This window comes from Cupressus sempervirens, chromosome 5 (assembly GCF_028749045.1).
Source record: "Cupressus sempervirens isolate cs-2001-9-10 chromosome 5, ASM2874904v1, whole genome shotgun sequence".
NCBI lineage: Eukaryota > Viridiplantae > Streptophyta > Pinopsida > Cupressales > Cupressaceae > Cupressus > Cupressus sempervirens.
Window position 1 is genome coordinate 118,896,200 of NC_143122.1, and position 25,478 is coordinate 118,921,677.

The 25,478-nt window shown below is 34.3% G+C and overlaps 1 protein-coding gene across 1 annotated transcript in view; it reads left to right on the top strand.

Annotated features, from left to right (window-relative positions):
• Nucleotides 1-340: 340 nt before the first annotated feature.
• LOC149554795 (auxin response factor 16-like) overlaps nt 341-25,478 on the top strand; it is a 31,569-nt gene continuing 6,431 nt past the window's right edge. Inside the window, exons 1-11 of the mRNA XM_089828795.1 lie at nt 341-479; nt 4,760-4,962; nt 6,616-6,728; nt 13,423-13,521; nt 13,623-13,679; nt 15,278-15,433; nt 15,587-15,671; nt 15,945-16,035; nt 16,663-16,827; nt 16,949-17,071; nt 25,366-25,441. Coding sequence (XP_089684921.1) covers nt 4,899-4,962; nt 6,616-6,728; nt 13,423-13,521; nt 13,623-13,679; nt 15,278-15,433; nt 15,587-15,671; nt 15,945-16,035; nt 16,663-16,827; nt 16,949-17,071; nt 25,366-25,441 — 1,029 coding nt within the window. The 5' untranslated portion in view covers nt 341-479; nt 4,760-4,898. The remainder of the gene's footprint in view (nt 480-4,759; nt 4,963-6,615; nt 6,729-13,422; nt 13,522-13,622; nt 13,680-15,277; nt 15,434-15,586; nt 15,672-15,944; nt 16,036-16,662; nt 16,828-16,948; nt 17,072-25,365; nt 25,442-25,478) is intronic.

Here is a 25,478-nt window from a genome sequence, read left to right on the forward strand (position 1 = left end):
TTTCACGAGTCCGGTCTCGGCACTGAAACCGGAGTGGTTTCAGTAGGTGTAGGCGGTAAGGGGGACACGCGGTGCGGGGCCGTGATGACGTGGCGACTGTAGCTGACATTGTTGCCGGCTCGTCAGTAAGAAAGCATAGGTAAAAGTGTACATTTTTTATCTTAAATTATTCTCCTGCTCTGTTTGTGTTGAAGTTATGTTTGGTTTTTTGTCTTCTGTAAGTGTGTTCTTCTCTGGTTGCCTTGTCTGCTGCCTGGGCTTATTGTGTCTGCTCTTTTATCTCGTCGGACGGCGCCGAAATCGGGTGGCAACATTCCTCACCGCCGGATCGGAGGCCATCTGCCTGGAGATTAAGCCCGGCTTCCTCTCTGGAGTCGAGGGTTCGAGGCCTAATCAGGCTCTGGCGATTCTTCTGGATTCGACCCGTTTCAGCTGTATTGGTTCTTCTTTTGCCTCGCCTTTGGTGGCTTCTGCGACAGGTAAGCTGTCAGGACTTTATCCGAGGTGTTCATTTTATTTGTTCTGAAGGGGCTCGTTTTGACTTGTTTCGATATTTGAGTGAAATAGAGCTGAGGTGTTGATATTCGGGGAAATGCTTTCCTTTTGCGAGAAAGCTTTGAAAAGCAATTGCGTTTGTAATAGGGGCTTTGAGATTTGAGCGTGTTGGCGATAGCTGCAGCCCCTCTTTTTTTGTTTTTGAAAGCTATTTTTGGTCTTATTGCGAGTGGAAGTAAGAGAAATGCTTTCCGTTTGTGAAAAAATTGAAAAATAAATGCGTTTTGGATATGGATTTCTAGATTTGCCTGTGCCGTGGTTTTAATCGCCGAGCGACAGCTGTAACTTTTTTTTGTCGCTTCTATCTATTTCTAACGAAATAGACGCGAATGCTTACTCTTACGAAGGAATTAGAGGAATATCCTCTGTATTCTAGGAAACTCGGGAAATAAATTTTGTTGCCAACATGAAATGAGAGATTAGGCAGAAGCGCATTTGTGGAATAAATTTAGGTGACATTGGTGAGATGCTACATTTGTATCTTCGATAGTGCGATTTCTCGTCTTGTTCAACGGTAGGATATTTTGAGCTCTGACCTCTCCAAACCTCCGTTCGTTGTCGTAGACGACAATGCTTTTCCTTGTCAAGATGTTTACGTATTGATTTTAATGGAAAGACGTTTCTCTGCATTGTTTTAAACGGATGTGTTTCAGCCTTTGTTCAGAACGTATTGTTTGCTTATGACGACGGCAAATTGTTTCTGGCAGTAACCGCTTAAAGTGGCATTTTTATTGTGGGATTCGACGAGTGTAGATAATACGTACAACTTTTAGAGAGTTCCGTGCTGTAACAATGTAGAATTCCTCAAAATGACTCCTGTCGTATGGTGAGAGGTTGAGGAATTCTAGTGCTTTGCAACACACCTCATTCCTTAAGCTTTATGTACTACTATTATTATTATTACAACAGACATTGGAATTCTTTTTTCTTCTTTTCAATGGCTTTCTTTTTCCGAAGGGCTAGAGGTTCGGCTTTTTGAGTAAGGTTAAATGCTTTCCTGTTATGACTTGTGAGTAATACAGTTAATTCCAAATTTTATATCACTAATTGGTAGCCCGAGGAATCCTTAAAGCTTTTAAAATACGTATACATCAGATGGTTTTATTCCATCAACTAGTGGCTTCAAAAATTACACAGGTAATTTTGAAATCAATATCACTAAATACTAGCCATTTCTTGAAATGTTTGAATAGATTAGTATTTCGCAGTTCACTCTATTTAGATTAGAAGCAGGCCGGTTCATTCCTGCTGGGAAGAATTAAAGGAATTTGGTTGATCTCACTATAGTTAAGTTAGAGCTCGACTGTGGCTCTCTCTTTATCCATGATGTAATAAATTTAAACCGTGGACACAACCTGTTTGTTATAATTTCACTATTGTTGACCTGTGAATGTTTAGAATCTTTAAAATATGTTAAAGATTTGCATTGTTACACCGTAATTAGTGTATTTTCCTTGTGTTCAATAGAATTTTCTTCCAAGCAATATTTTTTTCTTGCAGACACAGACTAATAATACCAATCAGTTATTGTTGTTTTCATTATCAAATTATTGTTGGATTGGAATTTAAAACTGTTTGGTTCATTCCAGTTGCGATGAATGGAAAGAAATCGGCTGACTTCACTTCATCTAAGCCCAGAGATCAGTTTTGAATCACTGTTCAACGCCTTCAATCACAGCCTTACAAATTTACACTTCGAAGATGACCTGCTTAATATAATGTTACTACTCTTTGCTTTACGATGTTAAGAATTTTTAACATAGGAATAAGAAATGCTTTGTTATGCTGTAGCTAGTGATTTCTCTTAGTGTGCTGAATATTGTTTTTCATAAGCCATCCCTTTCTTTGTAATATTCAATTGTTGTTGTTGTTGTTCTCGATTCTTGAGTATAGCTTATATTTAAATTTCTAGAAAATATATATATTATGCAAATGAAAAATTGATCGATGATAAGGGACTATTCATCAAATAAATTGATCGATGAGACTACAGAGAGAACAATGAGACTTATTTATATAATTTGTGATTTTTATTTTCACCGAATTCTGTGAACTGTGACCAGAGCTTTCCGTCATTGTTAAGCAGCATGTGGGCATGCATCCCTGGGGGTCTGGTGACATCCAGAATGGGAGTTCAGAATCTAGAGGGGGTGAACCCTATTTTTGGGACTGGATAGTCTGCCCAATTTGGAGCAAAAAATATAAAAAGGTAACCTTTTAAGGAGAATAACTATAAGACAAAAAAATCATAAGAAGATAAAAGGGGGTTTAATCAAGATTGCAAATGATATCATATTCACTTTTTGAATTCTGAGCTACTTTTGTTTTGTTTATGTTAGTATGACAACTCACCTGATGTCCCAGAACTTGGGAATTTTTTTGCCATCTGTGCAACTGTATCACCGGATTTCCATGTACTCCAATGCCAGAAACATTGTTGTTAAGAAAGATGAATTTTTTTGAAGGATCTATTAATACAGTAATTGCTGGGAATGATACCATTGAAAAAAAGTGGTTTGCAGGAAGTTTTGCTCCATTTGAGTTTATTTATGGAAAAATATTACTTAATAGGAAAATTTAGTGTGAATATTTGGAGAGCCTGTTTGTGCTAATATATAGTTAGTTTTGAATATTTGGTTATGTATCAATGCTTTACGGTTTGGAGAAATGATCTTTTTGTGGAAGAGTTAAATTAATAATACAATATCAACTGATCTAGAACTTTGTAGAAGAGATGCATTTGTAGAAATATGGTCCATTTTATAGTCACTTACAATAAATATTGAATTAACAGAGAGAAATCAGATGATGCAACTGAAAAATTGCCCGCATGAATGACAAGTAGGAGGTGTTATTTTTTGTATTGTATCCAATGATGATGTGCTTTTAGGATTCTACCGCATATTTTTTTAAGTTACCCAAATTTCATGAATAGTGGTTCACACAAGCCCATCTCTCATCAGCATGACATGGATGGTCTTCTTATGCTCATTGCATTCGGTTGATGCTCACAGTAGTGAAGCATTTGGACTTTCTAAGAGGTCACCCCTTCCAGTACTACTCTGATTCAAGCATGCTTATCTTGGATCTCCCCCCAAGATCCACTATTATTTTTGTGATCCCATTTGCAAAATCTTTAACATGTGTTGTGCCTTATGAACCATATATTATCGAACCCATTTTAGATCATCCAATAACAATTTATAGGTACTTTTTGTAGTATAGAAGAAATTACGATGTGTTATCAATATTCAATTGTGCATCTTGTGTCAATTGCATGACTATTTTTGTTCCTTATGGATCATCCATTGTAGACCCCTTTAGCCTATCCAATTACAAGTAGGAACTTTTTGTAGTATATAAAAATTAATGACATGTTATCAAGATTCAACTATGTATTTTTTGAGTTAATTGCATGAGCATGCTTATCTTGGATCTCCCCCCAAGATCCACTATTATTTTTGCGATCCCATTTGCAAAATCTTTAACATGTGTTGTGCCTTATGAACCATATATTATCGAACCCATTTTAGATCATCCAATAACAATTTATAGGTACTTTTTGAAGTATAGAAGAAATTATGATGTATTATCCATATCCAATTGTGCATCTTGTGCTAATTGCATGACTATTTTTGTTCCTTATGGATCATCCATTGTAGAACCCCTTTAGCCTATCCAATTACAAGTAGGAATTTTTTGTAGTATATAAAAATTATTGACATGTTATCAAGATTCAACTATTTATTTTTTGAGTCAACTGCATGAGCAGTGGTTTATTCGAATCCATGTTTCATGAACACAAATCTTCCACTTAGCATTCACTTCATCTAGGTGATGCTCATGAGAGTGGGTCATAGGAACTTCCCATGAAGTCACATACCTCATTACCACAACTTGAGTGCCAGCCATTTTGGACTCTAAATTATGTATAATTGTTTTTTTCCCTGAAAATTTGTGATGTGTGATTGTGAATTTGGTTCATTGCAACAATTGTCGGAAGGTAATTTGCACTCAAGTTTCTATTTTAATTTTTTTTGCAAATTTAAATGATGTGCTATTGAAACATCTGTCTGTTGTTCCTATTCTGAAATTCATGTTGCAGACAAGATATTTGTGCTTCAATCGTTTTCCCCAAATTTCTGCTTTATATTATCAATGTAAACAAAATAATTAATTCAATGTGCTGGATTGGAATTCGCAGATTGTAAGAGGAAGAGAAGCTCAGAAGAAATTATGAAAGAATGTAATCTACAATTATTCTGAGAGAGAATTTTTTTGTGAAATGCAACTTCTTTGTTTATTAGTCACCAGCTTTGCAGATATCACAGAAAGTGTGGATCATGGCAATTGAAGCTCCAAAAATGAAACCTCTTTCAACCAGCTGTATTTCTACAACTGTGGAGGGTAATTTTTTTAGCTTTCATGCATTATTGCTTTCAGGATTTTGTGTTGGAGAAGGGTTACAAGTGGAGTTGATAGTAATTGGATATTAATGGACTAGAGATATGAACAATTGCAATCACTTGTTTTATTTAACAGTCTATTTTTATTTTAGAAAATTAAGGGTCTGGATAAGCCATGTTTGATATTTTTGGTTCCATGTATTGAGTGTTAAATTCCTTATGGTCTATTCTTATGAATAGAGTTTGGGAGGGTAATTATATGACGTCGTTTTCTTGTTTCTAAATTCTTCCATATTGATATGTATAACCATAGTTGGCATAATCGCCGATTAATCCCGGAAAAAATCGTGACTCGGCACTTCTCAAAAACTCGCCATTTTTTTTAGTTTCCCAGCAGCAGATTAATCACGAGTTTTTACCTGTGACTCGGCCATGTGACAGATAGCAGTGTTAAAGGCAAAAAAATGTATTTTTTTGTTTACCAGTTTCATTTTCAGCGTTTTGAGGCTTGAGGAGTGGAGAAAAGAAGGGTTCCCAGGCATTCTTAGGTGATTGCAAGCTATTGAAGTTGGCTTTGAGAAAAAAAGTATTTTCAAATAAATTTAAGCGGTTTTTTAGGTTCCCAAGTTTTTTTGAAAAACTGGCCGATTTTTTTCCTGAATAAACTTTTAGGAGCTTGGCGAGTTGTTGCTGAGTGAGAGTTTTCCAACTATGGGTATAACAATGACAGTATAATTGGCAACTGACGTGATTGTGTCACAGAACTCAAATCAAGCATCTCTGCTATCATTCTCTCACATAAAGTTTAGCTTAATGTGATTCCCATGTTTTGGCCTTTGTAGAAGTCAAACTTGGTTTTAGTGTATTTTGTTGCAAAACTTCTTTTTATGTTATTCTGAAGGAGAAGAAATTTACAGTACTCTTCATTTCTTGTTTTAGTAGATGGAGTATGTGAAAAGTGCCAAGCTGAGCAGTCTAATAATACTTGTTCAGGAAAAGAGAATTTAGCTGGAAATATAGAGATTCTCTTTCCTTTTTTATCAATATAAATGGATCTTTCATCATATATTGCTCTTATTTATTCAAGAATGCTGGTATATTTTCCTATTTAACTCGTCAACATAATTTGCTCTTCAATGCTTTTCAAGTTGAAGCACAAGCAGAATTTGTTTTCTTCAAAGTACAATTTGGACGAGTATATTTTCCTTTTTGTAACCATTAATTTTCAGGATGTTGATATTGATTTGAAATTCTGTTTGAACCTTCACTTAGTTCACATACTAATTCAGGAAGTTTTGCCAGTAAATGGCCATTTTTTGTATGTTGAAAGGCAAATACTGGAATTCTTTGGTAGTAGTTCTATTTCTGAATCAGTTAGGATTAGAGTACAGTTTGTTGGAAAGAGAGATATTCCTGAGTAGAATGTTATAAAGATAGTAGAGGGAATCATTGAAATAGCAGTGCACTGAAAAGGCTTGACCTTTGGAAAACTGGGCTTTGCAATATTTCTTTTATTTATAACTACTGATAATCCAGATGTGTTGAATTTTTTAAGTAGTGATGGTATATTTGTAGGGAAACACATTGCTTGTTTTGTTAGCTGATGATAATTTACATTGTTTGTGGTGTTCCTGCATTGATGGCCTGTTTACAGGAGAACACAAAAGCATAAATTCTGAACTCTGGCATGCCTGTGCTGGTCCTCTTATTTCACTGCCTCCAGTTGGTAGTTATGTTTGTTACTTTCCACAAGGACACAGTGAGCAGGTGAGAATGCAGTCATTTCACATTAAAAAGCTGGCTAATCATATTTTTGCATTAACACATTTTTCATTGTATGTGTGTTTGTTTGGTTGCAAATTTTACATTCCTGGATGTTGTTTAGCACTAGTTTTGCACAAATCAACAAAACCTCAACCTACCAATGTAAGACATAAATATATAAGTTGCTGAATATTTAGATAGAAGATGCAGTGTGAACTGATTAACCATCTAAGTAAGTGCATTTCATGTGAACAAAAGAGAAACTAAACCAATGTAAGATATAAATATAAGTTACTGAATATTTAGATAGAAGGTGCAGTGTGAACTGTTTAACGAATCTAAGTAAATGCATTTCATTCGAACAAAAGAGAAACTATCTTCTTCTTGTACAGTCATTTGGTCATATGAAATCAAATTGTCTATGGAGACAAGGTTGTCTTTATGTGTTATTACTTGCATTGGAACTAAATACAAATTAAGCTTAACTTCTTTGGTGTAATTTCCCAGTATTTAGGAAGGTAAGTTTGCATAGGTAACTGTCACTTGAAATGCATTGCTTTATCTGCATATCCTGTAGGTTTCACATGCCTTCCTCTATTCCAACCCTTTTACTAAGATATTAAGACTACAGAATACCTTTCTCAGATGAAGAGGTCTTTCAGCCTTTGACGACTATTATGACCAGGACATAGAGATAGCACTTGAAAAGTATAAAATATTCTGATTAGCTCTACTGTCTAGGAAGAAATGTTTAATACTTCCAAAAAGTAACATCTAATGGTTGAGAATACTAACCTGATAAACCTAGATCAATATTACAGGAAGCTATTAGCATCTGCTTATCCTAGAAAGTTGTCTTTATAGACAGGAAGAACTAAGAGTATCGTAAGTATAGTTTTTCATTTTCGATCTTGTAAGTGATTTCTTAAAGTATGATTATGTTTGTAGTTTGAATGTTAAGGAGTTAGAGACATGGTTCTTGAATCATTTCTACATGTATTCTGTCTGGTGCCTAGTATTTGTGGCTAGTGTTTCTTTTGAGGAATGACCTCTCCCTTATACTCAGCATTTCACTTCAGTTCTATACTTAAAACCAGAGTTCCGATAATCACCATGAAATCGCCTGAATCGCCGGTTTGGCGAATCGATTCAACCTGGGTGATTTTTCATGAGTTGTGAATTGGATCAGGTGATTTTTTCTCATGAATTGCCTGAATCGCCGATTCATGCGATTCATGGAAAAAATCACCTGAATCGGCTCCATGAATTGGCAAGGCAAGATATAAAGTAATTCAAGAAACATACAAAGGATTAAAGAATCATCATTCATGGTATGTTTGAGCAGACTTGCAGGAGATTCATGAAAACATAGACAGAACAAAAATAACATCCATGGCATTGTGTATATTACCATATATACTTCACTTACCAGATCCAGAACAGGAACTGCATTGCTAGAGACTCATATCAAATAAATGTAGCGCTGAAGGTATATGTATTGCATTCTTTTTGTAAACATACGGGTGATGGAATATTCCCCAGTATTAAAGAAGCGTTGAAGGATACAATGTACACAATAAAAATATTCCAGTCAGCATATCATGAAGTATTAGTGGAAAAACGTAATACTAAATACACATCATGTCATGTACAATAACCAGTTTTGCACTATTAATATGGAATAAAATAATAGGATGAAATCAGTAAGATGCTCAACGATTAGTATGAACAATTCAATATACAAGCAGAGACATACACATGGAACTTGATAAATCTAAGGATGTGGCAACAAAAGTTAAGAACTAATCAGCGAAAACAATAAAATCTCCCAAGTTTGATCAACATCAATAAAAAGACTCGAACTGTTGTGTGTGTATGCCTATGCAGTGATAAAAGTCAAACCTGCTGCATCAGCAAAGTAATAAGAATGTTGAGTAATTTATTGTGTATCTAATATTTCAAGCGTGCCATTTATGGAACCATTTAGAGAAAGGATATTTGTGTTTCAACTTTGAATCATTATGATCATATGATTTCTATTTACTTCAGCTACAGCCTACAATTTACATTTTACGTGTAACATAGTTACGTATGTGATGGATTTATCATTTATGTTCCATGTTTATGTACGTTAACTTCTATTTGATGATGTTATAGTGTGTTTAAGTTATATTCAATAAAGGGTCATGAAATAAGTTATAAATTGTTAAAATTTCTAAATTTAAAGGGTTTTTTAAAATTTGCCGATTCATAGCCGATTCATGGGCGATTCATGGGCAATTCACGATTCGATTCAGCCTTGCCGATTCTGATCTGATTCTGATTCTCGTTACTTTGCTTAAAATTGTTGAAATCCTACTTAATTCATCTCTGGTGCATTCTCCATGTATCATGGTTTGAGAATAATGATATATGCAAAATGGTCAGTGAAATTGAGTTCACTTGCAAACAACTCTCTCTTTGATGAAGATAGAAAGAGATTTAAGAAACAAATCTATCCAAGAAACAAATTAAATGAGGCATATTGTCATTGACATGTTTTTGCTCCTTGGAATGTTATTGGTAATAGCACCTTGAAATTCTCTGAAATCCTTTTACGTAAAGCTCTTGTGAATAACTTAACCACTCTCTAGTTTATTATTCAGCATTTAGCATATGACAAGATTTCTTCTTATCTCTGCTCCTGCTGTAGTTATCTTCTCCTTGCTTGATTGGCATCTGGTCAAGTGCTGTTTTAGTTTTACTTTTATCAGGAGTAGTATCTGAAGAGTGGATTAATGGAATGGGAGGCAGCAAAATAATGTTGCTGATGCTCCACCTGGTGAAATTCCGCACCCACAACCTTCTTGCTCTGGATATATAAATGTATATGTAAATATCGAACTGGTAATTACTAATTTACCAACTTGATTTATGCTTTCCCACATCCTTTTTGACCCTTTGCATTCCTTATGGACACATATTGCATTTCTTGTGGACACATATATTTCACATTTCATGGGCTCACAAGTTATCACTTGTCCAATGCATGTGACTGCTTGATGATATAACCATTCCAATGAATTCACTGTTTGACATCCCTTTGATTTTGGTATGTGATAGTAGCCTTGGCAGTTATATTTATTTTAGCAGATCAAGTGGTTTCTCTGCTCTTCTTAAGAGCCAACTCAGGCCTCAGGACAAACTATTCAAGATAATGATGGACAATAATTGTTGAAAAGGCTAAGTGTAAAGATTGCTTCCTCTATGAATCTCAGCCTCAAAGAAAACCAGTTGGCCTTAGAAAATATAATGGCCTCAATGTAAAATTCTGCTGCTACTGTGTGATTGCCCTTCAACTGAATGGTATAGCTGCAGCATCCTCAACAGAAGCCTCAATAGAAGCCTCAACCATAGGATCATGTTCTGAATGGGATGAACCTCTGTTGTTGGCTCATTATCTCCGCCTTGTGCCTTTTTAAATATTACTACCTCGACTTGCCATTCTATTACCCTCCTTTCAAAATTATAGCCAAATCATCATCTATGAATGAAATATGCACATCTTACGAACAATTTTAAAATGAATTGATTTCATCGAAGTCAAGCATACAATGAGTCCTCGGCCCCTCTTCCTTCTTTGCATGCAACCAAATTTTTTATGGCTCAAAGATAAGGTCATTCAAGCACTTTTGAGTCAACATATTGTAATTTTTTTGGGGATCGCCTAAAGTACATTCCAGTCATGTTCACAACCAGAAATATCATATGGCTAGGACAAAATGTGGATGGAAAGGTTTTGAAGATTGGTGGTTGTTCCAAACATCTATAGGTTTATTTGTAAACATAAACCTAAAAGTTAAACTAATTAGAGGACTTAAATTAAATATATTTGTTTGTTTTACCTAATCATAAAGTGGCCTGTCTTTGAGTACACAGAGGTGAAGAAAACATCCCCTTAGCTCTCTTACGAATTTGTAGCTAAATATTAGTATCTTGTTCCAGAATTGCTTAATGTTGATTAGCATGGGCTGGAACCCCTTGAGGGGTGGAGATGCCCCTTACCTAGCAGCTCCCTTATGAATCTGTAGCTCATCACATATGGTGTCTTTAAGGTTCTCATTAATGACTATCCTTTCCATACATGTGTAAGGTCCATCCATAACCTCCTCATCTCCTTTGAATAAAGTGGAGAAGAAAGAGTAGTAGGCAACAACATGAATATGTTGTTGGAGTTCTAGCTTCCACCTTTGACAAATAAAGCAACATATGGTTTCAAATTTCTTTCTATTCAACCATGCAAATGTTAAATGCTTTGGTCATATATGCGGTTTATCTCCATCCACTAATTGTAGTAGCCCAACCAATAGTTTGACACCTAAAAAAAAGAGAATGTTAGAAAATTAAACTAAACGAAATCTTAATTAGAAAACTAAAATAACATATTAAAATATCATAATTTTACAAAATTTACAGAATTTTATTTTATAAAATGTATTAGAAAAGTGTACATTTCCGACTAAAAATGAAATTAGAAAATTAATCTAAATTGAATATTAATAAAAAAACTAAAATCAACAATTTAAAATATCTTAATTTCACTTAATGTTCTTGTTTTTAGATTTGATTGTGTGAGAAGTTTTAACATCAATGTTTCAGATCGCACTCCGTGACCCATCATCTTTCTTTTCTTGCTCCTCTCTTACATCTTGATGATGGATCATGGAGTTTGATCCAATAAGTTGATGTTAAAAATTCACACACAATTGAATCCATAAATAAGAGTATTATTATTATGGATTCTAGAAATCTGATAGCTTTAAATTTTAATTTTATAAAATGCATAAAAAACCATCAATTTGTTACCGAAAACTTTGACAGTTTCACCCACGTCCCTGGCAAATGCTTCATAAAAAATGGTCTTCACAACCCTCTCAAATTAAGACTTGCAGCAGGGACTCTCCAACTACCTTCCCACTTGTGCTTGACACTAGGTGATTCAGTTGTGCTACTCTGCAAGGTAATGAAATCAGCGGCAATGTGTGTGACTTCAAATTATAGAAGCTCCTTGCTATTAATGTGCTCTATCAAGAAAATCAAGACCTGAGTGTAGTTGTATATTTTTTTTGTGACATTCTTTGCATCTTCTACCACCTTTTTCACCCGACATAGTTGTCCTATGGTGTTCCTTAAGTAAAGGTTAAGGCAGTGGGCAGCACAAGTGCTCCAGAACAATCTGTTAGTTATACATAGCTGTATTGCCTGTCACTATTTTGACAATATTTTCCACTCCTAACTTCTTCATTCTACAAGTTGCTCAAGGGCTTGGCATTTTTTACTTCATTGGAGGCGGCTTCTCTTAAAGCCAGTAGAAAGCTAATCACCAACTTATCTTTGCCATCTTTTCAGATTTTAGGGAAAATGTTTTTTGAACTCTTTTTGAAAGCTAGTTTTTCTTTTGCCACTAGTTGATCTGTGTTTTTTATCACATCTTGCAATTATAGGCTACTCGACAATGGATAACTGTTCAAAGCCGTTCAACCCCTATTTGCCACAATCAATGCAATGATCAGTTGCTTCCAGTTAGGACTTGTATCAACATTAAACAAAAATATTGTACTGACCACATGTCAGCTTTGCTTCATGTTGCAGTTCCTTATTCCGTTCAGTTTTTGCCAATGAAGGTTGCATACACCGGATATGCAAGGAAAAGAAATTTGGAAATATCCATCTTGCAATAGTTGCAAAAACAATTCCTAGCTATGTACTTCTTGTCTCAAGTTTCCAAGCAAAATGGAAATAAACCATAGAAAAAGAGAAACAAGAAATAACATAAAAAATAAAACAAAAAATTAGCATTGTATAAGTAAACAAAATAAAGACTTTGGACTGGTTACTAAACCCTGGCAGTAAAAATAAAATAAAAGAGATAACCCTTGCTCCAAGATTGTTGCTAAAAAAAGAGCCCCCAAAACTATGCACAATGACCTTTTTTTGTACAAATTTGCATTGTGAAACTTGGGTGCATAGTCGATGAATTTTTTGTGAGTTTTTGTCAATAACTCAGAACTGAGTTGTGAGTTTTAAAGTTACTTGTGAGCTGATTTGGCTCGTGAGCAGTTGGCAAGTTTTTCAACTATGTTACTTAGATATATACGTATTAAAAACACAAACATAATATAACAAAATAAATATCATAAATATCATAAACATAAATATATGAAATTTGAAAGGTATATAAAAATATATTTTGTGAAGCTATTCTCAAGACCCTATATAGTTGAATAATATTTTTATAATTGTTATATCTAGCTTATTTATGTATAACTTTAGACTTATAAATAGATGAATATATGCATACTTTTGTAATTATTGTATATAGCTGTATTTGTATCAAGGAAGATTTTGAAAATTCGCTGTATCTGTATCCATGCAATCTGGTTGAATGAAAATGAAATTTAGCAGGGTTATTAACTTCGTAATTTTATAGATTGAAGCTCGACCCAAGTTTTCTGTACAATGGAAAATTAGTCTGCTTCAGAATTACTGTTACTTCTAAGTTATTGGTCATTTCATTCTGGGGTATTATTTTCATTGCAAGCAAAAGATTTTTGGAAAATAACACCATTTTCTTTCTCCATTTTTTTGTGAATTTTAAAATCCATGTGATCTTAATGTTCTTAGTAATTAATATTAACTAGTTCTTTTCTTTTTATAGGTTGCAGCTTCTACTCAGAAAGCTGTTGAGACACACATTCCAAACTACCCTAATCTTCCTCCCCAATTAACTTGTCAGCTTCACAATGTTACAATGCATGTAAGGCTATCTGGTTCATTTGACTTTAAAACAATCTTTATGTTTAATATTGAGAATATGGTGTGCACATCAAACTTATTCTGTTGTCACGGTTATATCAGGCAGATGTGGAGACCGATGAAGTATATGCACAGATGACTCTGCAACCTGTGAACGGTGTAAGTCACAATGATGATTGGCAAGTAGATGTGTTGATAGATTCCTTAAAGAACTTATTAAAAAAAGTTGAAGATTTGTTTATACTCAATGTGGCAGTTCTTAAATCATTATAGTATTATACCATGGTTAGGATATCTGTGACAGTAAAACCAACCAGTCTATATATAGGTTATCTTAGTTGTCATGTTCCTCACATATTATTGGCATACTCCAATAATGTTCTAAAACATGGTGTTTGGTGAAGATTCACATGTTTCTCACATATCATTGGCATACTCCAATAATTTTCTTTTTGCCGAGGTTCCTTTTTCTAGTGACTTGGATGTCAGGATTTGTTAGAGTATTTCCCCCAATTACACAGGTTTTTGAGACTACATTATTGCTGCTTTGGAAAATTTCTTTTTAGATGGCTTTGCAGTTAGTAAATTCTGCATTTGAATAGAATGTTCTTGAAACTCAGAGGCCACACACATTAATGATTTAAAACTTCATCTGCTTGTTCTTTTTACAGTGCACTTTATGTCGCAAATGGCCTGCTTTGGTCACTATTAGACCTTATATATTTTATTTCTTTCTTAATAAGTTCTATAACAAAAAACATTCCTATATATCTTGGCTGTTTCTTTTTTCTTTTCGGGACCAAAAGTTTAAATAAATTATCACATGTTGTTAGTATGTCCAAAAATTGTATTTATTGCAGATAGAGAATAATATATGAATACAACCCACCATTCGTTGTGCTTAAATCAAGTCCATCTACCTATCTAATCATTATCATTCAAAAAATTGTATTCTATGATCCTTAGAACTGGTTTTGTTTACCTTTCTTCCCTTTCTTCTTGAGAAAGGTCTTCTGATTCTTTATGATCATTCTATGATGGGATGGTTCATTGACATTCTACTCCTTGGGACTAGACATTTCACTGAAGCCTTTGTCTTGAAAAGGTGGAGACATCATTTCACGCAGGAGGCATGGCACAGGGATTCAGGAAGTTTCTTTCTAGCTATGGTCAATATGGAACAAGGTTTTGCATTTCGAACCTCACATTGTATTGAGAAGAAACAATCCTGCAATATCACCATAACTTTAGGAAAGAGCAGATCGGGCTGTAGGTTTGAGATTTCTTTGACAAACCATGCAATTGCTGTTGATGCTATTTTCATTACAGATCTACTTGGAATGGACATTTAAATTCACACAGTAAAGTTGTTAACAAATGTGTTTTGAAATCAGAAGGAAAATGTGCATGTGTGCTTGTGATTTGGAACTAGAACTTTCTGTCATCAAAAGTCTCAATTCAATATACCTAGTGCAATCAGGAAATGATTTGCATTAATAATATATAAGTGACATTCCAGCATAAATGAAACATCTTTGTCTTTGAACTTTCATATCTCATCTTGGCATTTTTAAAACTGTGCCCAATAGATGAAATTTAGAGAATTGTGTTTTGGCCACATTGTAATACATAAGCATGCATGGATGTACGTCCTTAGCAGATGTTTCAGTATATATGTTCGTCATTCACACTATTGAAAGAATTAGTTGAGAATCCAGTCTAGTTTGGTCAGATGATTAATATTTTAATTTTTGCAGTACAATGAGGATGCTGTCTTAACATCTGATCTTGGGCTTAAGCAAACCAAACACCCAACAGAATTCTTCTGCAAGACCTTGACTGCAAGTGATACGAGTACCCATGGCGGCTTCTCTGTCCCTCGTCGTGCAGCAGAGAAAGTTTTTCCTCCACTTGTATGATTCTGCTCAAACCTTCCATGAAACGAAGTCTTTCAAACAGTATTAATTAGTCTAGTTTATTTAACTATCCTGATTCCTATAGGTACAAATATCTTTTTAAGCTTATTTGTTTGATGTTCTCCATCTTACCATGATCTGATGTTTCAGGATTATTCACAGCAACCACCGGCTCAAGTGCTTGTGGCCAGAGACCTGCATGACAATGAATGGACATTTCGACATATATACCGCGGTAGGCAATTGCTTAAGTAAATACTGTTGGTTGCTTTTTTTGGCATGTAAAGATTGCCCAAGTTGATGACAAAAAGTTTAAACTCACGGATGTGTATTGGAGGATTGGCCCCTTGAATTGCACTGTGTTGAGTCAATTGATAATTGAGGTTTTTCAGATTTCATGGCTTGTAAACTCTTGTCTTCTTTTTTCCTCATGTTTTTAGGGTTTTTGATTTTCAGGTCCAGGTGAAGTTTTCATGTCTATTTAGTGCTGTGTGTTTTCCTATGTCAGGTCAGCCAAAGAGACATCTTCTAACAACGGGATGGAGTGTATTTGTTAGTGCAAAGAGACTCGTTGCGGGAGATTCTGTCCTATTTATAAGGTAGTGGTAATGAATTTGGTCACATCACCTGAAATATATCAACTTTGATTCTTTCTAGCAATAAAGTATTTGCTCTCTGTCAATATGTTTTGTTCTGGATAAGTCCGTGTGCCAGCTTCCTTCAACCTTCAGATTTAAAAATGGTAAATAAGATAAGAGGAAAAATAAATGTTAGATATGATTAGATGACAGTTTTGAGGACATTCCCTTCATTAAGTATGGAGTTTTAAATGGTGGGATACAAGGGTGATAATTTAGAAAGGCTGCTGTATGGATGTTCACTGTTACTATGTGTTGAAACAAGGGTTGATACAGATAATATGCTTGGTAAATTTCTAAGTACACTTAGGTTTCAATAATAATTGGTGTAAAAAATGAGCACTTTTCCCAAGATGTTAACCTTGACTTAAAAGGTCTGCAACATATTCAACACATGAAAATACGTTCCCAAATTACTCTACTTGTAGACATATTAAAATTTAATTTCAAATGCTGGTTTTTTACAGGATGAGTCTGTTTACACTATGCAATGAACTTTCATCATTATTCCATGTTACAGCCTCTGACATATATTATGGTCTTTTATTATAACTGTCTCTTGATATTCAATATATCTTCATTAAACAGGGATGAGAAGTCACAACTACTTCTTGGTATCAGACGTGCAAATCGGCAGCAAACACCGATGCCATTGGCAGTTCTGTCCAGTGACAGTATGCATATTGGTGTTCTTGCAGCAGCAGCTCACGCGGCTGCGAATCAAAGTCCGTTTACTGTATTTTACAATCCAAGGTCTGTATAAGTGTAATATCAGTAATATTTTAATTTTTAATTGATCATCACAAATAATTTTTTTGTAATGACTTGCTCTAGGAGATATTTTAATGGCTTAAAACCTTTTATATCACAACAGGACAAGCCCATCAGAGTTTGTTGTTCCCTTAGCAAAGTACAATAAAGCACTTTATGGTACACAAGTTTCGGTTGGCATGCGCTTTAGAATGATGTTTGAAACGGAGGAATCAAGTGTACGCAGGTAATTCTTGTTTCATATTCATTTGTTATCACTAATCTTTAAGGTTGATCATGTTACCTATTTAAAGCATTTAAAAAAAATGTACAAGAGATACCTATCATAACTAGAAGAGTAGGTGGCACGGTATCACTGTACTGATGATGCAAGTGGAATAATATACTGCTGCATGGAAACTCAAACATATGAGATCTCAGATGTGGATGTGGTGAAGAAATTTCAATGTTCAAGAGCCCCTAATATTTATATGACTAGATACAACTATTATAAAAATGCACATGATAAACAATTATTTGTGGATCTTAAGGGCACAAAATATGATATTAAGAATTAATAGATGAAAATTTTATTTTTTAAATTATTTTCATTTATAGTACTTATTTTCAATATTGTATCTGTCTTTTTTGGCATGTGGAAATGTGTGTACATGAATGAATGATTTATTTTTTGTCAAAGTTACCGGAAACTCCTCTGTCCTTTCTTGGGCACATGCACCCCTCTATCCAATTTGGAAATGTATCCGATACTGCCTGGATACACGTTGAATATTGTACCCATGTTTCCCTAAAAAATGTTGATTTTCCAAGTGTGCCAGATACTACGTAATTTGATTTTTTAAAGATGTGGCATAAATCTTCTCAAATTTAATTTAAAAAACTTTATTAATACAACTTTTTAAAAGACTGGTATAAACAAAACCCGCACCAAATGAGAAAGACAAATAAAATGTTTTTCTATTCAGCAACCGATTTTGTTGGGTTATCTTCTAATGCAACTCTACAATTTTTGCACATTGTAAAGTGTTAAATTAAGTTATAAATATATATGTAGCATTTATGTGCCCATATTGTTTTTGAAGTAATGAAAAACTCCTCTAATAACTTAGAAAATTGTGTTAAATATGTATATGTGATATTTATTAATGTTGCATCCAGCTGTATCCTATTGGGGATCTTAATTAATGGTCGTATCCATACCCAATACCGTATTTGTATTTCTATCTGTATCCCTATCCATGCAACTTTGTTTTTTCATGTTTCATTTATTTATTTGCAAACTCTGAAGGTTTTTTCAGAACACAAAACTGATATGGCAGGAGATGGGCTTGTACTGTATTAAGATATCTTGGAGACAGCCTAAATATGATATGTTGCACACAGTACTTGTGTTTTCAGGAATACCATATCTATATCGAATATCTGATGTGGAGATACACACATCCGGGTAGGGGAGGGGAAAAATCTGCCTACTCAATATTCTGGCTCCATATAAATTTTGTCTACAAAGCTTTAAAAATTATCCCTGGGACAGTGAGCAGCAACAATGTAGGGCAGCAAATGAGATGGTTGTTTGAAGAACATTTCTAAAATGTTATATTTTCTCATTTCTAATCTTTTTCATAATTAACCTACAGTATTTAAAATAGAAGAAATGCAAGACTAATAGTTAAAACAATGTGCATTGTGAGATAACATAGATTAATCTACATCAAATAACAAATAAGATTTACATTTCTTCTTGACTTGTAATTTGCTGCCTGTAGTTATTCTCTAATAAATATGGCAGTAAAGCAGTCAATAGGATGCTTACAAAAAAAAATGTGGTTGTGGCATTTCATTTTTGCATACCAAATGGGAAGGGATGAATATGCTTGGTCATTACAGGATACCATATATACAGAAGGTATAGGGAAGAGCAAATGTGTCTTTTCTTTTCACGATTGTCCTATTGTTTTTGAATATTTGTTGAGCCAAGCCTCCCAAGTGCCAAAAACTCAGTCAATCTTTGTTAGTAAACCAAATCTAATTTTAGGGCAGAAGTGCAGCATGGTTACCAACTTAGCATATACATTCTTGTTCCTCACTTTCCATAGACAGTCAAACTTGAAAATTACAGTTTGGAAAGTGAGCCATCTTTTGGGGAGGGTGGCAGAACAAGTTTCGTTAAGATGATGCACAAAATAATTGACTGCAAAAGTATCAATCAAACTTATAACATTTTGACAAATTTCTACCAGAAAGGGTGTCCATAGACAAAGTGATCCCTTCTGCTATGCCAAATCATGATGCTTATTTCCAGTGTTTGAATACCCTGTAGATAATTCTTTTCTTTTGGGTGCTCCATAGGCCATTTTGGAGCCTTATATGTTTTACACTAGCTCAAGGTCAAATCTTGACTGAAGTATATGCATTGATATGTATCTAAATGAGGGTATCCTTCTAGAGATTGAGATAAATTCTTTACTTGTTCCTTATTCCATGATGCAGACGTTGCAATTCCTTGTGGTGGAGGCCTACATGCCCAAAATGTTAATTCTGTAACTCTGATATCATAACTGATCTGAACTGCCAGATCGTACAGATCTAGTAAAGCATGAAGATCGTTAGATAGGATTAGCCTCTTAATACCTTATATAATTAAACCTAATCGGTGTCTTCCTTGGGAACATTTAATAATGTTCTATTTGCATAGTTATAGTTAGTATATTTACTAACTAATTGTAAATCCTTGAGATGCCGATCTTGGCAATATAATTATTGGTTTATATGTAGGGCCGACCTGGAAAGAGTCATGTCCTTTCTAAGGACATGCCTCTTGGGTGCTATATAAGTAAGAGGTAAGAATGTGGATAAAGGACACATGAAATACAATAAGTCTGCTCCTTTAGCATTGCTGCCTTATGCGAGTTATAGCAGGGATAAAAACACTTTCAGAATAATTATCATACTCCAAGCAACACTTAATATACAAGTCTGGTATATTTAAAGGCCATCTTCAGCAAGACTAGAAAGGGATTATATCAGTTTGGTTGTTCATAATTTGCAGAAATTTTACATGGTATTAGAGCTCTAGTAGTCGAACCTAGGCTCTGCAAATTGACAATCAGATTTAACATATTTAGCAACATTCTTCTACCTTCAATGGCTAGCACAGTTAGAGCCGAAGACACGTTTGATGGAAAGGAACACTTCGTTGCTTGGAAATTCAGAATTATGATGATTCTTGAAGACAATGATGCAATATAGTTTGTTGATAAGTAATCCAAGCAACCTGATGCTGATCCTCATAAAACTATTTGGATTAAAGGAAACAGGAAAGCCATGCAGATCATATTAGATAGAGTTAAAAATGAAATAGTACCTATGCTAATGAAACATCATACATCATTTAATATGATGAGTGCATTATCGAATGCATATGAAGTTAACAATGCAACTAGAACCCTTGCACTAAAAAGACAACTAAATCATATAAAGATAAGGAAGGGAGAATTTATGAATTCATACTTCCTAAGGGTGGCTAGTCCAAGAGATGAACTTACAAGTATAGGGACAATAATTGAAGACAGAGCTATCACTTGTGGCTATAGATGGGTTATCGGATTCATGGGAAACATTCTCACAAGGAGTAAGTGCTTAAGGAGATTGCCTTCAAGAAGAATCTAGGCAACTCAAGAAAGGAGTGAAATTAAAAATTGAAGATGAAGAACTTCATGTCCTCAACACAATTTCCTATAAAGGTAAGAAGAAGCACTCCAAGAAGAAGGGTAATCTGAGAAATGACAAACATAAGAGAGATTTATCCAAAATAAAACGCTTCAAATGTGAAAAATTTGGACGCTATAAATCTAATTGCCCCGAGAATGCAAAGCAACAAGTTAATTGTACAAATGTTACTAGTAAAGGGGAAAACTATGATCCTGAGAAACGTATATTCTATTCAGCACTATCAAATGAACTATCAAGCAAAGCATGGGTAATTGATAGTGGATCATCTCGACACATTACAGGATACAAAAAAGTATTAGACTCAATATCAGAAGAAGTTAATGGCGGAGTTACCATAGGTGATAATTCCACTCATTCTGTCAAAGGAATTGGGAACTGCACCTTGAAATTGTAGTCGGGTATTTCTCTTCATCTCAAAAGAGTACTCAATGTACCAGGAATCAAGAGGAATCTAATTTCTGTTACAACACTTGAAGATGATGGACATAAGGTTGCATTCATGGACGGTAAAGTAATGACTTGGTCTAAGAACTCTTCATTTAATAAATCAAAGTTGATTGGTCAAAGAAAGAGATACTTGTATGAATTAAATATAGAACCTATTCAAGCCTTAAATCATGAAGTTGTTGATATAAACGAAATGTGGCATAGTAAGTTAGGACATCTAAACTTCAAAACCTTATTGACTATGGAAAAAATGGTCATTGGTTTACCTAAGTTGAATAAAGATCATTCGAGCATATGCAAAGGATGCGCTCTAGGTAAGAACGTGGGAAGTCCATTTCAAGATAGCATTAGAAAAACTAACAATCTTTTAGAATTAGTCTATTCAGATTTATGTGGACCTATGCATGTTCCTTCTCTTGGAGGATTATGGTACTATATACTTTTTATAGATGATTTCTTTAGGAAAACATGGATTTACTTCTTAAAATGTAAAGACTCAGAAGAAATCCTTAAGAGATTTAAAGAATTCAAATCCTTAACTAAAAACCTATCAAGACTCAAAATTAAAACTCTTATGACTGATAATGGAGGGGAATATACTTCAGATTTGTTTAAAGATATTTATAAATAAGCATAAATTAAGAGGGAGTATACTGCTCCTTATAACCCATAGCAAAATGGGGTAGTAGAAAGGAAGAATAGAACAATTATAGAAGCAACAAGAGCTATGATATTTGAGCAAAATTTAGAATATTATCTTTGGGCAGAAAACTCATGTACTGCTGTCTATATTCAAATCAGAAGTCCTCCCTCCCATTTTAGAGATAAAACTCTTGAATAAGTCTTTTCTAAGGTTAAACCAAATATAAGTCATCTTAGGATATTTGGGTGCCCAGTATACATACATGTTCCAAAAGAAAAGAGAGCTCAGTTAGAACCCTCCGAGAGGAAAGGTATTTTTGTCGGGTATAGTGAAACATCTAAAGCATATAGAGTTTCCATACTTGGTCAGAAAAAATTGAACTTAGTAAGGATGTAATATTTGAAGAAGATTTAGCATTCAAAATAGTCCTAAGTTCTGAAAATCCTACACATATACTTAGTTCTGAAAAAAATCATGACTCTGTTTCAAAGGGAGAACATTGAAGAAACTGAAAGTGAAATTCAAAATTTTAATCTTGAGGAAACTCAAAATTCTAAGAAAAGACCACTTTGGGCTATTAAGATTGTGGAGGAAGCACAAGACTTTGTTGCACCATTTGGAACCTTCAGAGAAAGCAAAAGACCCAAAAGATTTTCTAGCTATGCAACAAACATGAGTGATTTATCTAAATCAGAACCAACCAATGTTTCAGAGGCTATGACGGAAGAATACCAATCCATTATTAAGAATATTTAATAAATTGTTCCAAGGCTTGAAGGAAAATTTGTTGTTTCTTCTAAATGGATATTTAAAATCAAGCATGTTGCTGATGGTAGCATTGAAAAATATAAAGCCAGATTCGTAGCCAGAGGATTCTCTTAGAAGGAGGGAATTGATTACGAAGAAACCTTTGCTCCAGTTGCTAGATACACCTTTGTAAGAGTAGTCCTAGCTATTGCAGCATCCAAGGGATGGAAAGTACATCAAATGGATGTGAAAACTACATTTTTGAATGAAAAGATTATAGAAGAGGTATATTTGGAACAACTTGAAGGATTTGAAACTCATAATCCTAAAATCTTTGTTTGCAGACTCAAGCAAGCTCTCTAAGTGCTTAAATAGGCTCCCAGGGCATGGTATGAAAGAACTAATACATATCTCACTAGTTTAGGTTTCTCTAAGAATGAAGCTGATCCAAATCTCTATTATAAAAGGAATAAAGATGATATGATAATTTTGATACTATATGTTAATGATTTACTAATAATAGGTGATGATCATCTTATAAATCAATGCAAGAAAGATCTAATCAAAGAATTTGATATGAAAGATTTAGAACTCCTACATTACTTCTTAGGACTGGAAGTGTGGCAGAACTCTGACAACATCATACTTAATCAAGGAAAGTATACATTAGACATCTTGAAGAGATTTGGAATGTGGAACTGCAAACCTATGTCTTTTCCAATAGAGACTAATCTACACAAACTTAAGGAAGAAGCAACAAAATCACCTTCCATAGATTCTACTCTTACAGACAGCTGATTGGGTCCCTTATGTACTTGGTAAATACAAGACTTGATATTTGCTATGCTGATAATGCTTTAAGTCAGTTTATGTGTGAGCCAAAGGAGATTCACCTAGTTGTAGTCAAACACATTATTAGTTACTTACAAGGCACTCTTAATCTTGGGTTCAAATATGAGCAAGTTGACTAGGACTTTCATGGGTTCACAGACTCAAATTGGGCTGAAAGTGTCATTGATAGGAAAAACACTTCAGGATGCTATTTCAATTTAGGCTCAATGATGATATCATGGATATGCAGAAAGCAGACATCAATAGCACAGAGTTCCACATAAGCTGAATACATTGCAACAACAATGACCTCTCGAGAAGCAGTTTGGCTTAGAAAGTTACTTGTGGGATTATTTGGTCAACACATGAATCCCACTATTATTTACTATGATAATCAGAGTTCTATCAAGCTTTCTGTGAATCCAGTTTTTCATAACAGGTCCAAGCATATTGAAATTCCTTACCATTATGTAAAAGATATGGTAGACAGGAAAATGGTCGAGTTAGAATACATTTGTATTGCAGATTAGACAACAACTTGAGTGAAGATGGATCACTTTAGAAAAAGACTTGGTATGGTTGAATTATAATACATTTGTATTCTTTAAATTATTAATAAAATAATTTTGTGTTTAAAATTATTATTATCAGGTTATTGACTGTTATGGGTTTCACCATTTGTATTCATTCTCTAAGAGGTGATGATCTCTGAGATAATTAACACTTGTATAAAAGACATTATGAGAGATGACGATCTCTAAGATAATTTACTGAACAATAGAGAACTACTGTCATGAGTTCAAGATCACATTGTGATGTAGACATTTCTATGTCTATGAGTCACAACTTGGATAAAAGAAGAATTTAATCATTTTTCGGATTTTATCCTGTGGATTGGTAGATTTTAACTCAGGATCATATTGTGATATAGTTCTGCCAGTACCTACGAGTCACAACTTGGATAAAGGAAAAATTTAATCATTCTCGGATTTTATCCTGTATATTGCATTCCATGCAATATTGTTATCACAAGTGATAAGTCATATCATAGGTATAGTAATATGACATGGTATCATGTGTTCAATGATACCACATGCTTAGAAGATTCAAATAGATATAGAGTATCAATCTATGCTTATTCATCTTAATTGATGGTGCTAGGTATGTTATCTATCAGTATGCTTATCAAGTTTAGAGGGAGTGTTAATTTGGTAACTCTGATACCATAACTGATCTGAACTGCAGATCGTACAGATCTAGTAAAGCATGAAGATCCTCAGAAAGAATTGGCCTCTAAATACCTTATATAATTAAACCTAATCGGCGTCTTCCTTGGGAACATTTAATAATGTTATATTTGCATAGTTATAGTTAGTATATTGACTAACTGATTTTAAATCCTTGAGACGACGATCTTGGCAATATAATTATTGGCTTATATGTAGGGCCGACTTGGAAAGAGTCATGTCCTTTCTAAGGACATGCCTCTTGGGTGCTATGTAAGTAAGAGGTAAGAATGTGGATAAAGGACACACAAAATACAATAATTCTGCTCCTTTAGCATTGCTGCCTTATGAGATTTATAGCAGGGATAAAAACACTTTCAGAATAATTATCATACTCCAAGCAACACTTAATATACAGGTCTGGTATATTTAAAGACCATCTTCAGCAAGATTAGAAAGGGATTATATCAGTTTGGTTGTTCAGAATTTGCAGAAACTTTACACAAAACACTCGAGTTTGTTAGTTTATCATCTCTTGTAGAGGCCTTTGATTGCGGACTGATAATCCTATTCTGTTTCTTGTCATATAATTGAACACATAAATCTGTCCCAGTAGTCCATATGAGCTTGAAATGTTTCTGGATTTGACTCTAAACTTTTTTTTTAACATTTCAAGCTAGTGTCCTGTAAGCTATTTATTAGACTCAATTCCTGCCTATGGTAAATTATAGGGGGGCAGACATGAGTTTTTGTTCTGCTTATCCTTGCCCACTATAACCACTTTTCCAAGTATGACTTGATTCAAAGAATGTGTTTTTGAAATGTCATTTTACTTTTTAGGAGTTTTATTTGATTCTCAGGGCTCTATCTTAGTTTCTTGTTGTTTCTGTGCAGGTATATGGGAACCATTACTGGGATTAGTGATCTGGATTCTGTTAGATGGCGAAATTCACAGTGGCGTAATCTTCAGGTATACATGTTACAAAGGAAAAGAAACAAACTGTAGT